Genomic DNA, 18201 nt, shown 5'->3' with positions numbered 1-18201 from the left:
TGCTACAAATATGTTCTCCTTCAGTGAAGCCTGCGAAAAATCCGTATTTCTGGAGCCACAGGTTTTAGGTCTTTTTTCCCCCTCTATTTCCCATGTAGCCAAACATCCTGGGAAGCTGGTAACAGCTGGAACAGTTGCATTTTTATAGTGTCAATGCATGAGCACTTTAAAGCCATCGAGAGGCTCGCAGATAATGACTTGTTGATTTTATTTGCCATCCTGGGCTTGTTTATACATCCCTGTATTGTGAGCCAGCCAGCCTTGACTCTTTCATTAAGACAAAGCTCTGGACCTAAGTACAAATAATTGGAAAAGGAGCTGATATGTAAAATAGGTCTAAGGCCAAATTTGTTGCCTTTCAGGGTGTCCTCTGCTACTCAGCAGTTGGGCTTTTCTGGTGGATGAGGAGATTTGTGTGCAGCCCTATTACATGTGTGGGTGGTGCTGGGTCCTTTGGGCTGGTCTCATCCCTGGGCCAGGCTCTGGATCCACCCCCCCTTACAGATTTCTGACAGGGAACAAAGTCCATTAAAAAAAACCAAACAAACCAAAAAAAATCCCACAACATTTTGGAAACATACAGTCCCTTCAAAATTCCTTGTGATGAAAGGAAGCAAAATAAACCACTGATGCTGTGATGAATGAGCGCTCTGACATTATTTTTACAGACCTTGTAAAAGTAATTTCCTGATAAAGTCTGCAGATAAAACACAGTAGAGAAGCCAGACGGGTGATGTGTCAGAGAGAAATGAGCTGACAGGGAGGGAAGGCTGCAGCTCTCCCTCTGCCTCCCCTCTGGGTCTTGAAGTCTCTCTGTTTGGGTTTAGAAAGGAGAGATCTGGGTGATTTTTTTTTTTAAACAGGTGCTATTGTGAGTTTTGCTGGACTGCCTGGGGATGAACCTGCTGGTGGGGCTGTGGGAACAGTGGGGCAGTGAGTCTCTCTGTGTTGGTGTGTGGCAGAGTAGGTCAGGGTTAATGAGGTTTTGAAGTACAGGAGGACTTGATGCATCCATAAATAGCATCTTTATGGTAACATTATTAAAAAAGCTATTGCTGAATTCAGGAGAAGACTTGGACTCCCTGGAGACATCACTCCTTGTAAGGGCCAGAGATTATATACTGAACTGAGTAAAAATCTCTGCTCCCACTGCTCTGTGGAATGGCTTCCTCCCATAAGACTACTGAGGAAGGCTGGAGAAAAGGAGATGCTTGCCTTGACTCACAGAGCAACAACAGGAATAAAAACTGAGACTATACAAAGAGCATCATGGGCTGAGGGAAGTGGCTCATGCTCTGAAATAGAAGTGTCTGAATGGAAGGAAAGAGAGCCCAGTGCTGCCCTGGAAGTCACAGAATCACAGAATTATTCAGGTTGGAAAAGTCCCCTGAGATCATTGAGTCCAGCCGTTCACCCAAGCCGTTAACTGCCAAGGCCACCACGAAACCGTGTCCCCAAGTGCCACATCTGCATGTTTTTTAAATGCCTCCAGGGGTGGTGACTCCAGCACTGCCCTGGGCAGCCTGTTCCAAATGTCCTGTTGATGTCAGATATCTTGGGGTGAAGATCTCCTTGGGGTTATTGAGCAGCCCATGCTGACACCACATACACAGGGGGATGCAGGAGAAGGGAGCAGCCAGGCAGAGGGGATGATGCACTTTGAGCTTTTCAAAGTCAAATGCTTTTGACTTTTAGTGGGATGGGGATTGGTTGTGTTCAGGGTAAGAAAGTTGCTTAGGCAGTTTTAAGCCTGGGATGGATAAGCATATCTGCACATCTACTCAGGGACTAACATACTTTATTTTAGAGGCTCAGCCTTTTAAATCTCTGCACCTGGCTCTTCTCTGCAACATTAACTCTGCAGGGTAGCAGGCCTTGAGGCTGAAAAATATCTCTGTTCATCTAAATTGCTTGCCTGCATGATACAGAATTTTTGCACCAAGCTCCTACCTTATGGTTAAGTTGTGGCTCATTGTTCAGTCAAGGTTGAACAAACCCCTCATTTTGGGTCAAATATCTCAAGCAGAGCCAACTTCAGTGCCTACAGGTTTTTGCAATGATTGCAAAAAACCAAAACAAAGCCCAGTCTTTATTCTGTGTTGAATTTGTCTATTTTTGGGCTGTAATCATGGGGTTGTGTTATTTCTTGTCTTGCTGAGTTGAAGAGTCATCCGGTAGCCCCTTTATCACTGGAATAAGTGTTGATTTACATCTTCATATTTAAGCAGGTTATTTGAGTTTGATGCAGCAGCGTGGAAGTGTTTAACAGCATTGACAGCTCAGCTCTCTGCTTTGGACTCCCAGACTCCTTACCCTCCACCAGCTCTGTCTCAAAAAACTCTCTTCTGATTCCTTTTTTTCCCCTCATCTGTGTATGCCTGGCGCCATAGGCAGCAAATAAAAACCTATGTCTTCCCCTTTTAATAATGAGAGATTCCCCTTGCACAGCATAATTTTCTGGTCCTGAAAACTCGAGACCTGTAGCAATAATTGCAATAAATTAACCCTGCCATTTTCTTCATAAAACTGTCTGGGGAGGGTTCTTAATTCAGTTTGTCATGAGTCACTTTAATTACATCATGACCACGCTGATGAATGTTTGGGCAGGTAAAGGGTCTTGCAGAGTTTGCCTGATAAATGCTTATTGCAAGGAGCTCATTGCTAGACTGTAAATATTTTTGCTCTGGGGATGAAACTGGGCTCGCTAGATTGCTTGGGAACAAAATGAAAACAATCAGATTTGGCTGATTTTCTGTAAGTGAAAGAAGATTTATTTTTAATTATTGCTCTCTGTGTGTTTCAGCGATGGTTTGGGGCCTTGGCTCTGCTCAGTGCAGTTATAAAGAAAGAAATAAAAGAAAGAGTAGTCATGTCAAGTCCTTCCCTGTGGGGAAGGATGATGTGGGGCAGCAGTGGGATGGGGAAACATGATGTAGAGCCCCAAATCTGGAATGGGGCAAGAACAAGTGCAGGGAGCAAGAAGGCAGTAGTGGTCTAGTGAGAGGTGCTGGGGGATTTGGGGGGGAAAGCATCTAGGGGAGAAGGGAGGCATGGAGACCTTGTCTGAGATTTATGAGTGGAGGGAGGCTGAGGGAGGAGAGAAAGGGTGGCAGAACTGAAAATGGGGCTCCCCAGCCCCAAAGGTTGGGGTGTTTGTTCCACTTGTTGCTCAGGCAACAGAAGCAAATTCTAATATTATCAGCAGGGCACTGCTGTAGTTAACAGTACTGGGTGACCCACGTCAGGGGCACAAGCAAGGTCACTGCACCCTTGTGATAGTGGGCAGGCAACCACCTCCCTTGCAGCAAGAGAGTCATCAAATACTAAATAAAAGAGCAGAAGTGCCTGTCGCAGTGTATGACAGTTTTGTTCCCCCGCTGCTATGAAAGCAGAGTCATTTCTGATCTCAGTGTTGGCTGCTGAAGTCCCAAAGTCGGCTGAAAGCATAGAAAGAGCTGGTCAAAACACAGATCTCTAAGGCAAGCTTTCTGTTTTCCCTGCTGTTGATGTTTATACTGGTTGCTATTCTCACCCTGAACTCTTTGACACAACTTTTGCCTTCTTTGGCTGTGTTTTAGGCTGCTTTTCTTTCTTTCATTCTTTTTTTTTTTTTTTTTACTTTTTTTTGCCTTTGCACAGATGAGGGCTCCAGCATTGAGGATGCAGACTTCAACTGGGACGAGTTCCTGGAGGAAACAGGAGCCAGTGCTGCTCCCCACACCTCCTTCAAACACGTACGTGCTTTGCCCGAGCCTCGCGGGTGTTCCGTGTGTTCCCTCTTCTGGTTCTCAGGGGGTCCCTGGAGAACTGAAGTGGGGTCTGACCACTCTGGGGAGAAATCATCCCTCCACATATGTGACAGCCTGCATGGGAATAGCCCCCCCCAACTGGTTTTAGGCGACCTTGGTGTGTTTGCAGTCACAGCTCAGAGCTCTGTCTCTGCCACTTCCTTATCATCTGCTTCCTTATCATTTTTGTTCAAATTTTTCATTTCTGAGGGCTTGTATTGCTCTCCTTTTGCTTATAATGCACTCATTTTTTTTCTTATCATCTACTTCCTCTTCTGCATTTGTTGCTGTCCATCCCAACCAGTAAAGACACATCTCACAAGAGTTGTCTTATTTCTCCAAAGCTCCTTTTAATGCGTGATTTACTGACTAGCAGGGTCTCTCAGCCCTAGAGTACAGGATGGCCTGCAGGAAGCCATCTCTCAGCCTCCTGCCTGGAGATGCTGTCTCAGAAGTGTGAGAACCAGGTTCTGGGGCAGGTGTTGCTTTTGCTGGGTGAACATGGATCATACAGACAGCTGTGGTAGTTACAGCATGGTCTGTGACTCTGGTCTGTTTTAGCACAGGTAGCATTTGAAGTCTCTGAAATATTTACTGGTGGAGAGTATCAGAGCACGCTTTGAAGAAAGGATTCTGTCTCCAAGCAGAGCCCATCAAGCATCTTGTTGTTTTGGGACCAACTTCTCCATCTGGCACTAGTTGTTTAACACCTTCTATTGCATGTGTGTAATGTCACATGAGGACACAGTGAGAGGGAACCTTCCTGAAGGACCTGTTGCTGCTTTAAGAGAAGTCTCCATTTGGATGTCTACTGCTAATCTCACAGAGTTATGGAATGGTTGGGGTTGGAAGGGACATCTGGAGATCTACTCCAACCACCCTTGCCTCCAAGTGATTTTGTGCCTTATTTTGTAGGGCTAAGGAGCTGCAGGGATGAAAAACCTTTCCATCATCTAGATCTGAAAAAATGATATAGTCCTCTATTTCCTATTTTGAGTTAATTTTAACAACAGTGGAGTACTGGAGGATGAAGGACCATAATTCTCTATGCTGGAGGACTACAGGCAATGCTTATTGTAGAGTTTATTCTTGATCCAGCAGCTGTCTGGAGTGAGCATCTTGTCCCAGTTTTCTGCTCCAGGCCCAAACCAGAAAATTTTGTACTTCATGAAGGCCTTAAAGATGTTTTTAGGTGCATGGAGATGTCCAAGTCATCCTACTGATCCTGGTGACTGCAGCAGCACCTCAATCCTAGGACTGGTAAAATGAGATAACTTAGTTCTGAGAACAGTCCTTGGTGCCTGTGCTTCACAGTCTGAAAAATGATCCTCCAAAAGATCTGAGCTGACCAGGAATCTGAAAGCTGTCAGAGATCCTATTATCTGTCTGTTTGGTTCCACTCTTCATGTGATTTTCAGTCACAAGTCATAAGTCCCTGGCCTCCAGAATACACTCATCACATGGAGTGCTGCTACCTCCAAATAATAGATGAGTTTGGCTGGGCAGCCCTTGGGTCAGAAGCTGGCGTGGGATGAGTGAGAGAGTACTGCTCATGTGCCAGAGGAGTATTATTTCAGCAGTCCTTGGCATCCCCAAGTCTGTGAAATCCTCAGTTCACCAAGTAGACCACGTTACACTTATCATGAGTAAAAAAGGCATTTAAACCTATTGTTTAAATGAGAAGTTAACCAGAGACAGGCTTATCCAGATTTACAGTCTCTCTGCATTCAGTATCAGATAAGATTCTAATAAACCTGTAAAGAAGCTGTCCTTAAACATCTCGTAGGGAGTGACAGGCTACCTTTTGGATGGTTTTCTGAAGACAAGGCTGGCACCTGAACCAGATAACTGGCATCCACCTCTTCTTTATCAACAACAGCCAGAGACATCCCACTGGCCCTTGGAACACAAGTTATGCTGTGCCTACAGCAGGCCCTGCAGTGTCCCAAAAGAGATGCACTGTCATCTCCAGTGTCCTAAGGCAAGTTACGTGTGACCTGTCACTGCTTAGGTAAATGGGAGTGACATCTTCATCAGGTGGCAGGACAGTGACCTAAACAATTTACTTTGTTCAGTGATGGGTCATAGCTCATTTATTAGGGGTGCTGGGAAGGTGGATTGGTTCAGGCTTGAGCTGCTGGGGATGGGTTCAGTGAAAACACTTTACTTGGTCTGCCTGGTACAGCATTCAGCCCATAAATGCTTGTCAAGCCTCAAGAGGTGCTTCAGTGTTGCTAATATGACTAGTTATTGTAGTTGGGCTTAACTCCTAGGGGTGCTTCATGCCTGCCTTTCTACCTTGCATGTGTCCAGTGATTTGCCTGATGGAGCTGTGCAGTGGGAAACAATCCCTCATTTGAGTTGCATCACCTTTCTCCCAGGAATTTGTGAGATTTAGGAAATGAAGATGGGTACCACTCCTCTCTTAGATATAGTACACCTGGAATGACTCTTGGAGCGTGTGGGACCTTTCATGATGGGGTATGTGCCAGTGAAGTAGGAATGGAACTTCTTAGACAGACTGTGAAGGAAGTGGTTGGATTAAGAAGCAAAATCAACTCATGTCCTACCCCAGAACTGCTCTTTAAGGGCAGCATTATTAGGGGAGGGGGGGGAGGTCTCCCTGCAAAGAAGCAAAAGTAACACCGTGCCTTTCTCATTTTGCAAGGTTGAAATCAGCCTTCAGAGCAGTTTCCAACCAGGGATGAAGTTAGAAGTGGCCAACAAGAGCAATCCAGACACGTACTGGGTGGCCACGATCATCACAACATGTGGGCAGCTCCTGCTGCTTCGTTACTGCGGCTACGGGGACGACCGCAGGGCAGACTTCTGGTGCGACGTGATGACAGCAGATCTGCACCCCGTGGGCTGGTGTACGCAGAACAACAAGGTCCTGATGCCTCCAGATGGTGAGTTCTGGCTGTTTTGGCGATCTCCAGGTCTCCGGTTGGTCTGGGGTGGGTGTTCCAGACCCTCAGCTGGTGTTGGGTGGTGCAGTCAGGGTCACGTCCCCACGGGTCAGTGGGTGATTCACTTTGCCAGTCAGCCTCTAGCAAAGGCATTGTTGCCCCTAGTTGGTGACAACAGAAGGCTCTTCTATAGGAAGCGTTGTCTTAACAAGGAAACTTACTGCTAAACTGTAAAGCTGTGATTTTCACTTGGTGGAGAAAACTGTCCTGTTCTCTTAGGAAGGAGGGATGAAACTCAAGAGTGAGAACAAACTAAAATAAGCAAGATCAGTTTGGGTGTGACCAAAATCAGAAGTTGGCTGTGCACTCAAGTGTTTTGCCCTGAAAGTTTAAAACCTTCCATTGCCAGATTCTGGCAGCTTTTGATTCCAGTGGTAGATACACATGCTGAAAGGTAGCAAAATTTGGTCATTATAGGTTAGGGCATGTCCTGATTGTCAGCTCTTAGGTGCACAGAAGTTGAAGGCAAGAGATATAGGTTACTGAGTGGCCCATGTGGAGCAGTCTGTTAATAATACAATGTGATCCCCAGTGTGTAAGAATATATATATATGTTTTATATATGTATATATGTACTATGTACATCACCAGAGCAGCTGTGTATCCTTACTGCTGCATAGCTCCAAGCAGAGGCATATTGTCAGTGTTTCTGGTAAGTATTCCTGCCATATATCCCATTTATTCTGGATCAAGGGAAGAAGAGATGAATATTTAGCCGCCAGCTTGTGCATACATTAAAGAAAAGTCTCATTTAAGGATTCTGCTGCTGAACTTACTCTTTTTCTTCCTGTTACATGTGAGCATTGAAAACAGTGCATGTGCCAGTTTTATGCCATGTGGGATTTCTCCTGGTGTAAGTGTTGCCTGACTTCCCACTGAAGTGAGCTGTAGTCTTTGAGTCAGAGCTGACATTCCTGCCTTTTTTTACCCATTGTTTGCCCAAATCTGAGCTAAACTTACTTTTTTCTTCTGGTCTGTGTGTTTTGAATAAACACAAGACTGATTGTTAAAAAAAAAAAGAAAAAAAAGAAGTCCTGAAGATAAATATGGCTGAGAAATGTCTTGGCTTAGCACCAGTAAATCAAGCTGATGTGAAAGGGGTGAGGTATTTTATTTTATGGGTCTCTTAAACTACATTTTATTATGTGGATTATAATCAACGTTCCCAGAAAGGTGTACAGTGCTACAAACTAAATCTGGAAATGTGAGGGTCAGGGGGGTAAGAGATCTTATCGAATGTCATAATAGAAAATAACGATTGCCTTATAACCGGAGGCAACTGCTTTTCATGGATATGTTGGAATTTGCCCTTTGGGTCGTGGCTACTTTGTGTGAATTGTCTCGCTTGAATGACTGCAAGTGTGTAACATGTCCCTTCTCCTCTGGCTGGGTGATGTAACTGTACACCAGGGTCTTAAATTTGGGCAACTGCCCAGTCGGTTTTTGTTTTGTTGTTTTTGTTTTTTTTTTCCTCATCCACTCCCATTCTCAGAGGATAAACTCTCCTGAATATCTCTTAGTATAGTTTTCAGAAAGAATAAATTAAATGCACAGGTTGTTATTTCAAGAGACATTTAATCGTTTAAGAACTGGGTTTGTATTTTGGAATGAGGCATCTAAAATGCCCAAGATGATTTAAGCCCTCAGGACTTGGAGAATCATAGAATCTGTGCATTAATAAAAGAGAAACTAATGTTCTCTATGCACTCTGTGGAGATTTTTTTACCTTTTTACCGTTGCACACTATTTTGTTGTCGGACTTTTGGGAGAAACAAAAAAACCAGCTCCAAATTACTCGGGCCCGTTTCCGAAGGGACCGATTCTGCACATCTTGATTACAATGAAGGTATCTGTTGGCAGGACCATGCAAACAGTATGGCCAGGGCTGGTTATCTGACATTTAGGGTTTGATTTTAATCAGGAGCTGAAGGCTTTGGTTAAAAAGCGAATCTGCCAAGGACTTGTTTCAACAGCCAGAATGACAGCACTGGGACAAAGCTCTGTTTCTGCTTACGGATCAGATCGGACTGATCAGTGCTTGACTTACAAATGTGATGCCAGACAAGAATGGTGGAGTGATGGGACAAAGAATCTCATTAGGTGGGAGAGAGATATGAGGAAAATGGGCTGGCTCAGTTTAGCAAATCAATAGAACTTGATTTAATGTCCAGCACACACAGAGCTTCTAAGGGGCAGCTGCCAAATAATTATTGTTTATGGTCCCAATAGAAGGAAGTCGTTTAATCTGCAGACTGCTACATGGTTATTTATTGGGTGATGTCAGTGTTGCATCACAGTGCCTGTGGCCTGTGAGGAGAATGTCAAGTCATGTTGTGTCCTCCCATGGTGGTGCGGTGCACTAGATCAGGACTGCTCAAGCCAAATACTGGAATTGGCAATAAAATGTATTGGCTTATGGAAGGATAGTGTATGAGTGCATGTGTGCCTGAGAGCTTCACCCTCTGCCCCCTCCTCCTCCTCCACAGGAAATCAAAGGAGTAAAATTGTAGTTACTTCAAGCTTTGCCATTAATTATATTTTTCTCATTACAAATCGGTGTGTAATTTGAATTGCAAACTCAACTATCCTGGCAGAATAGATCTGTTTACCATTCAAAGCAAAATGAAAATTATTTAAATTAGTTAATATAGAACTCATTTGAATGAATTGGATGTTTATTCATGAACTAGCTGAGGCAAGTGTGAAGCTGTCCTTATGGTCTGTAGCTTTGGCACTGATCAGCTCTAATGTCATGTCCTGGGACAGAGATTTCTTTTTTTATTGCATATTAACTGTGGTGTAAGCAGTGGGTAACTACTGCCTGATGTAGTTGAGTGTGAAATTGTCATCCTTTCTGACAAGGCCCTTCAGCAGTTGTAATTTGTATTAGAAAGGACAACCTGCTTCAGTGTTCACTGACAGTGGCAAGGCTGTGGTGGTGTGGTAGGATTTGTTTTCTGCACGACAGGGGTGTGGGATATAATACAGATTTTTCCATCAGTTAGTTAAAATTCCCCCTTACATCAGCCTTCACGGAAGCAGGGACAGCATTCATCCCCTCCTGTGTCTTACCCAAACACTGTCTTCCTCCTCAGCACGGAGCCGACACGGTTGTTTGTCAACATCCTTCAACCCTTGGGACGTTTCACCCACTGAGCATTCAGAATTTAAGCCTAACTAAACTTTCCCTGACTGGCAATTCCTTTTAACTGTGAAAGGAAAAGAGGCCTCTTGCCTCCTTTAGCCTGTTATTTCCACGTGCTGTTTCCCTTTGTTGATGGCAGTTGAGTTCATGAGCACATTTGCCGTCGGGTGCACGAGCAGCGTGGAGAACCTGACAAGCGTAGTAGTTAAATTATGCATCGTGAACCACGAGGAGAACGGGAACGTCTCGTGATTGACACGTGGGTGTTTTTGTGCAGATTGCAGATTTACAGCTGAGCCAACAGAGCCCAGTCTCTCCTGGCACCGTCTTAATGCATTCCGGGATGCGCTAAAGACGCCGGACGACAAGATTATTGTGTACACTTGTAATTGCCGTGGTGGTTCTGCTCTAATGTTATTGACAGATGGAAATTCAAATAGGGCATTGCTGCCTGCAGATCCACGTGGTGGGCTGGAGTCTGCTTTCCCTGTAAACTAGGAGAGAGAGGAGGCTGGAGGTGGGAAGAAATACAGCAGGGAGAGAACCGGGTCTGTGTTTTGATTTTACAATGAACTGGTACAGATGTAAAAAAACGCTCTGAACACTGGCTGTACCTGGATTTGGTCATCAAGATAATCAGTCATGCTGTGATTCTGTGTAGAACAGCTTTTACTTCTCTGTTTCACCAGTGTAAGGGGAATTAAAGCTCAAAAGCCTGATCCTGGGGTGAAATGACTCCCTCTTGCATGGTGCTAAGCTTTCTTAAGTTTAATTATCAAATATTCCAGTTAAGAGTGTTGAGCATAAAGTATTTTGCCTGCCTAGGATTTCTGTGAAGGCAAATGTCATTTAGTCCCTATTTGAATAGGTTATCATGTGTCTATCTCAAGTTCTACCCTAGATCCAGGCCAAAGGAGGGAAATTTCACTCAGATTTCAAGTGCTGGGTCAGATTCTGGGCAGGGTATGGATGACGAAGGAGATAAAACTTGTACCATGGCAAACTGAGTTACCTCCAAATGACAACTCATTGCTTTTTTGTTTTATTTTGTTTTTATATATCTATATATCTGAATCTATGACAGAGCAAAATCCTACTCCTTGAGATCACTGGTGTAAAGGAGAGGGGAGAAATGGATCTGATTGGCCACATCAAAACTTATGATATGAGGACTCAATGGATTCTGCATAGTCAGAAGATGGTCTGGTGTGTTGTAGGTGTGGATTTGATGTCATTCAAGACTCCCTAGGTGTACAGAAGGCTTTTTTGACAGTCACAGCTCAGGGTGATGGAGATGTGGCCTTTCAGTATCATTCTTGGAGGTCCCTTGTGTCCACAAAGTGGACCTACAGGTTCTTCAGAGACAGACACACAGATAATATTTCTGACAATAGATGAGGGCCTCCAGAACTTCCCACTCAGAAAATACAATCACGGATAATGTTTGTTTTTTCAAACTGAAGCCAACTTTCCCCTGGTAATCTCATGCCAGAGGAAATAAAAATTAAACTGTGTCTGCAGGTCTATGATTAGGGTGCAGGTAGAGGGATCAGATGGGCAGGGGGGACTTACCCTTTTATCTTTCTGAGGAGTTGGCTCATCTCCATTAACTTACCTGAGATGAGTTTGCTTTTCTACTGGTGTAATTGAGAGCAGATCTGGCCCTGGTTTAGCTCTTACACTGAAGGCTCACCTGAAATATTACTTCCTAAGAGCTTGAGGCTGGAGAACATGAGTAGGCATTCAATGAGCTTATGGTGTTTTACATCAGCTAAGAACTGGGCCCTCGAGCCAAGTAAAATGAAACTCGGAAATCTTCTTTGGCAGGTTGCACTGTCAAAGACTGTGGATGTTTCTAAAGTAGTATATGGGGCTGTTTTTTAAAATCTTCTCTGCCCAATCTTTGTCCCCTTATTCCACCAAAACCAAGTTTAGACTGAGCTAATGTAAATAGATGGCAGGATTTCTTTATTTTAAATGCTGTAAATGACTCCTAGTACAGTGTTTTCTGTGTGCTTTTCAAGCTGACTTTAGCAGACTATTAATTATGCAGGGGTGACGTTAGCATAAATAACTAGTCAGCAAATAAATGTCAATTAAGTATTCTATTAGCATAGTAGGCAGCTTTATGCATTGGCATAGAACATTTAGCAGATTATACTTAACGAGCATGTAAAAAATAGCATTTTTTTTTCTCCTAGTAATGGCAGAGGGAAGGAGAGGATGTAAAAATAATGCTGGCTTTGACTGAAGATCCAGGGGTTTGGGGACTGAAATTCGCCCTAGTAGGAGTCATGTCAGTTGACTCTGGTGTCTCTTGGGCATTTACAGCAGCTGGAAATCACTGGAGCATGTCATGGCTTGGCCTTTCCCCCCCAGCCCCACAAAGCCCCTTGCAGACTTGCTCCCTAGAAAAACCATATTTTTGTTACAGCACCCACAGTAGTTTTTCCTTCCCTTCCTTGACATGACTCAGATCCCTCTACTGGGGATGTGAAAATTCAAGAGTCAGCCCATTGCTCGTGTGGCATCAGGGTAATGTTGTCCTGATAGGGAAAAGGGTCTTTTCACTATTGTGTGAAACTGCAAATCTTTTGCATGTGCTGCTGGCTTTAGTTACTTTCAAAGGACTTAATATTGCCAAGTGAGGCCTTTCTGGGGTAAACTGAGTGTAACAGGCCCCCACGTGTCTTTTGAGAACGTAATTAATTGTTGAACTACTGTGTAAATGTGGCACAGCCTGACCAGTGGGTCGGGCTTTGCAAGGAGTTCGAGTCGTAGACTTTATCAAATGCAGAGATTTTTGATCATCTCCAGGTCTGCTGGGCTTGAGGTCAACCTCTTCTGTTTTGATTTTCCTTTTAATATAATTTTTCAGGTCTAGAGGCGTAGGTGCAGAGAACCTTGCAGGGGTGAGCTGCCGGCAGGTTTATAAGGTGGACTCGGGAGTAAATGAATTATCCTGATGTTTCAGTTGTGAAACTCAGGCAGAGGAGCACTGCCTGAGTGGGAAATGCGAGGTGTGCTCTGCTTGGCTTTAGCTGGGACTGCTGTGAGTGGTGGAGGCAATCGAGGGGGAAAATCAGTGGTTGGTTAAACACAGGTCCTTTTGTTCCAAGTCAATATTTTCCTTCAGAAAAAAAAATCATTGTTTTCCCCCTCAAAAATGTCAGGATGGTTGTCTTTGGGATTAAACACCCAAAGTGTTGTCTTGAGTCACAGCAGATTAAACATCACAGACTCCCTTTCCCTTTTGTCTGGGTTAGATTTTCCCTCATGAGGATCTGACCTCTCCTTATGGAGCCATCCCAAGATGTCTCCTTGATGCCCCTCAGGATGCTTTTGTGCCTCAGGAACCCAGCAGCCTTTGCTGAGGATCAGGCATTTGAAACTGTCCAAGATGGTTTAGTTTTCCAGTTTAAAAAAAAAAAAAGAAAAAAAGTCCAAAGCTTGCCCATGAAGCAAGCTCTGTTTACTAAAAGCAAGAAAAGAACACACTTTAATCAAAACCTAATTTTCCAGTAAGAAGCCATTTCAGCAGAAATGTACCCAGCAAGCCTAGTTTCCAGCAACAACAACATCTGCTTATGCTGTATTTATATTTATTTATTCTCACAAACAAATGGAGGAAGGGAAACAGGAGCAGGCCTGACTAGACCAGGGTCCAGCAAGGCAGGGATGCAGTGATTGTGGGCACCAAAGGGTCTCCCAAGAGCGGAGTATTGCTAAGGATAATTTGGTTTGGCCTACACCTAGGTTAGATATCAGTGCAACTCCTCAGAGAGCTGACAGTTTCACTGATGCAGTTGTCCCCTAATGCAAATCCTGGATTTTTGCATCCTTGTGGGAGGAAAATGCTTTCATCTGTAACTATAACCTGTCCTCGTTCCTGTGCTGGACCGAGCTGTGTAGTCAGCAAACCTTGTAAAACAATATTACATCGTTTTACAGCAAACACTGAGGATAATACAGCACTGTTTACACAAGTGTGTTATTAACCCAGCTCGGAGCATGGGTTTAATCTGGAGGTTGGCCGGCAGCCAAGGAAGGGTTCAAGAAGTTGTTCTTGAACCAGTGGGGTGAGGTTTGATAGCCAGTGACTCAGACATGCCCATACTGAAATGAATGTGCTTTCTGCCTTGCTTGGGTGGACTGCCTGCCCTGGCTTTTATTCCCACGTCCTGCAGCCTTCCTCCATAATGAATGGCGTTGCCATTCCCAGGGCAGGAATGTTGTAAAGCAGCCCTATGGTTTGCAGCACCATGAGGGTCCCTTTTGGGTGGTGCAGGGAAGGCTGAACTATGAATCCTTTTATGATTAAAGAAGCAGCACCTTGTGTACAAGCAACAGCAGAGCTGAGGATCAGGAATATTGAAATGAAAACTGAAGTCTGACTAATCCTTTTATAAACTGTGTGTGTGGGGGGGAATAGAGGTGAGGGGAAAGAAAAGCAGTGATTTTTCGGGGACTTTGACAAGTTATAAATATATCTTGAGTGAAACCAATAGTGTGGAGCTTTATGAAAGATTTAATGAATAAATATTTCATGCCCACATGGTGCTTCTTCTGTAACGTGTGCTGTTGGTAAAAAGCAATAAACAAAGAACCTCCTTCAGGGTTTGTTTGGGCTTTTAAATTAAACTAATTTAATCAACTTTTTCAGTCAAGCTTGATATTAGTTCATTTCTGTACACAGCACTGTACTTGGTTCTGTTTGTTTTCTCCTGATACCTGTTCCGCTGTTTGGAAGATGCTTGAATATCAAAGAATGATTCATTCCATCCTGCCCCTGTGGTGTGCATCTGGGTTTTCAAGGCAGAGAAAACAGGCTGAATTTTTCCTTTCCCTAGAGCCTGAGCAGCCAGCCACCCTCTGCCATCACAGCTGTAGGTGTTACAGGACCCCAGCTGAGGTCATTATCCAGCAGAGAGATCACTTGGGCATGTTGGTCATTCCTGAATGTAATCAAGTAGGTTTTTGTGGTTTTGGAAGCCTTCAGCACCCAGTTTGCTACTTGAGAGACTAGAACTAGCCCAAAGTGCTCTGGAGTCTGACTCCACAGGGCCAGCAAGGCTTGGACACTTCTGTGCTGGATTTCAGAGATTTATGCAGGGAGATTGAAATTCTCCTCAAGCTCAGGCTCTTGGCAAGGCTGGGGCTTGGGCGTGCTAGTGATGTTTCTTTATGCTTGGCTGTCATGACAAATGGCCAGGAGGAGATCAGGATATGTATTAGCTCTGTGCTGCATGCCTTTCACAATAACTTTTTAAAAAATCTGCAGGGACCTGAGTTTTCCTTGGGAACAGCAGGACTGGAGCCAGTTGATGCTTTCAACAGCTGGACCATGCAAGTGAAAAGCAAGTAAGACACAGTAGGGAGATAAAAGCAAGGGCGATTGAATGGGTTCCCATGGAACCACTGATTTTCATAGTGGACAGCTTTGGGAACTGAATTTTATCCCCGTTGGCTGGATGGAGTACAGCCCCATGAAGTTTGTGCCACATTATGAGCAGGGCTTTGTTTTAGAAGAGGGGTTGTATTAAAAATTGAGGAAGTTTTGCTTGTCCAAACCTTTACAGATCTCACTCTCATTTATTCTTTAGTGCTATTAGGCCATGTGTTAGGTTATGTCTGTAGAGGTCAAAGCTCAAGCCAGTTGCACAGCAAAACAGTTCAACTTTGGCAAAGATTGATGGAGCAGAAGTCCTTGCAGTGGTGCCGAGCTGCAGAAGTCGACTTACCCAGCCCAAAATGTTGGCAGAACCAATTTCTGCTGCAGCTCCTGAACCTCCTGCAAGGAGAACACGTTTCAGTGGGACTCAGCCTCTGCTCAGGATGCTCGGAGCAGCTGAGACCCCACGGCTTCACCTTCTGCTGCTCATGATTCTGATCACAGTGCACAGGATAACACTGCAGCCACTGTGACTAAACCATTGGTTTTGGACCTGATGTTTAGTACAAGTTGTGCTGGAGGAACAAAGATACAGGAGGAAAAGAGTAATTGGAGTGTGAAGTGGAGACTGTGAATGAGAATCTGTACTTCCAAGGAAATACTGCAGGAAAGGCTGTGAACAGGCATCAGGCTTTTCTGTAAATAGAGATTTCCTGAGATTTCCTTGTTCTTCAGCAGCAGGTGGAAGAGGATAGATTTTTGACTGGTACCTTTGAGACCACTTCAAGTAAAATCTCCCTTTGCTGATGCAAAACCCCCTTCCATCCTTTGCAGCAAAATCTTCCTCCCAAATCCTTTAAGTGCCAAGATGTAAATTATTATATTGTCAGTCTCAATGAGGCTCCGAAATAAAAAGAGGGGGTGGAGGAGATTGTAAGTTTTATAAGTACTGACCCTGTTGCTCTGTGTTAAGGCACCATTTGACATCATCCAACCCTTTGGTTCAGACCATGTCTGAATACAGAACAAAATTCAGAACATTTGAGCATCAGTCCACTGTTGAACAGAAGAATTACGGCTCCCTTTGTAGGCTTGGTGTGTTGTCACTGGAGGAGACTAAAGTGTCATTGTCTGAGCAAATAACCACTGATGTGTGCATCTCACTCATGACTCTGGAGATCCCCACACCTTGAATATCCAACAGTGAATATCCCAAGTTGTTTTTCCACACTCCTGGGATATGTGCTTTGAAGCTGTGGAGCTAGAAAACCCAGAAGTCACAGAAAAAATGGGAGGATTGACCCTGAAAGTGTAACAGTGGGTGCAAACCACTCTTTTTGGTCATTGTCAGCTTAACTGATGTCTAGCTGAATGCATTTTTTAATAAAATATTCTTTAAAAATTATTAGCTTGAGAGATTTTAAATAGTCATCCTTGGTAATTGCATTTTAATTTCCCTCCCCCGGTCTCCTGTAATTTTCCCCAGAGGAGTTCTGGAATGTAAATGCCACCTCAACTGTAAGACTGGGCCTAGGTAGTTAATGATATAATAGGTAAAACATGGTCAAATTTAATTAGTCACCATTGGAGACATCTGTGGAGACTTAGCATATTAATGGAAGGGTTGGTTTGTTTTTTTTTTTAAGTTAGGCGCAGTTTTCAGTCCTTATATATCAGACAGAGAAGGAGGTGATTTGTGGTGCATTGGACAGGAATTGTGATGGGTAAATACCACAAGAGATTTGATCCAGAGCATGCCAAAGCTGATGTACCTGTTTCTACAGCAGACCTCGTTTGATCAGTTTGAGGATTAAATAATGTCTATTAGACCTGAGCTGGGGGAGGATTTTCTGAGCTCTTTTAGGCCAAGGGCAAACCAATGTGTCCAGTGTCACGTCTTCAGCGGTGCTTTCCTTCAGGTGCACCTGGGGGCACCTCAGATTTTGCTCATGAGGAGCGTGGGTATAGTGGATTTGGGAGGCTGTTAGTGGCAGATGCAAGTACCAGCATGATCCTGAGCCAGCTGTGACTTGCACTTGAGTTTTCCTTCATTATGCATGATAATGTGGGCTCCCAGTCATCGTGGAAGGGGTTTGTTTCCTGAAGCAGCCCATATGCTCCTGGAGCCCGTGGAGGTGGCTGTTACACAGTGCACAGATTTTAAGTGATGCTCCTATAAAGCATTTTCCTGATGACAATCAAAAATCAGTTCTTCTAACCCAGATTCCGATTTCCGGGTCAGTCCTGACCCTTTTGCGTGACATTGGAAAGCTTTTGCTCTGAATTCCCAAATAATTTGTTTCTGTGTCTTTGTGTGTGTTTTTTTTTTTTTTAAACTTTGGTCACAAAAGAAAACAAAACCACCAATAATAGGCTTAAGGATGTGATGAAACCCATCCTGACTGATGGTTTAGTTTGTGTTGTGAGGCAGAGCATCCACCTCTTGTGTTAGTGGCTAAAAAAAGCTTTTTCCCCCTCTGTCCATTGGGAATGGATGAAGAAACAAGGGGAAAGTCAGCATTTTCAGGCCATAGTGTAAAAATGTAGATCCTTCCTAAACTGCTGGAGTTGATCTAGAAAATATATCCAGGGAAAACTTTGCCAGACTCAGGAAGACATCCTGCTGTGTGTTGTACCAGTTTTACTGGAAAGGCTCTACCATGATGAGTATAGATACTAAAGAGGGGGAAATCCTGCAATTCTCCCATGCCTGGCAACCCTGGGAATGTGGCTGAGGAATCCCTGGCAATGTGAGGCATCTGCACCCTTTTCCATAGAGTCCTGCCTTGCTTTGAGTCTTTCTGCTGTTCTCGAACTTGTCAGCCTGGACATCGGCAGGTGGATCTGTTGGCAAGGCCTCTTCCCGTAGAACACCGACGAAAATTTATTTAGAAAGAATGAAGCCAA

General features: G+C 44.1%; 1 protein-coding gene across 5 annotated transcripts in view; it reads left to right on the top strand.

The window, feature by feature from the left end:
• SFMBT2 (Scm like with four mbt domains 2) overlaps positions 1 to 18201 on the top strand; it is a 114801-nt gene that overhangs the window by 16692 nt on the left and 79908 nt on the right. For 4 of the 5 annotated variants that reach the window (XR_007629952.1, XM_050324076.1, XM_050324077.1 and 1 more), the window contains exons 3-4: positions 3640 to 3734; positions 6457 to 6697. Coding sequence is in view for 3 of the 5 variants with exons in the window: in XM_050324076.1 (XP_050180033.1) it covers positions 3640 to 3734; positions 6457 to 6697 (336 nt within the window). In the remaining 2 variants the exon portion in view is untranslated. Of the gene's footprint in view, positions 1 to 3639; positions 3735 to 6456; positions 6698 to 18201 lie in introns of those variants that run through there. The other variant, XM_050324079.1, reaches the window with a different exon arrangement.

This window comes from Myiozetetes cayanensis, unplaced genomic scaffold (genome assembly GCF_022539395.1).
Source record: "Myiozetetes cayanensis isolate MyiCay16 unplaced genomic scaffold, myiCay2020 scf3, whole genome shotgun sequence".
Taxonomy (NCBI): Eukaryota; Metazoa; Chordata; class Aves; order Passeriformes; family Tyrannidae; genus Myiozetetes; species Myiozetetes cayanensis.
This window is presented reverse-complemented; position numbering and strand designations above follow the sequence as displayed.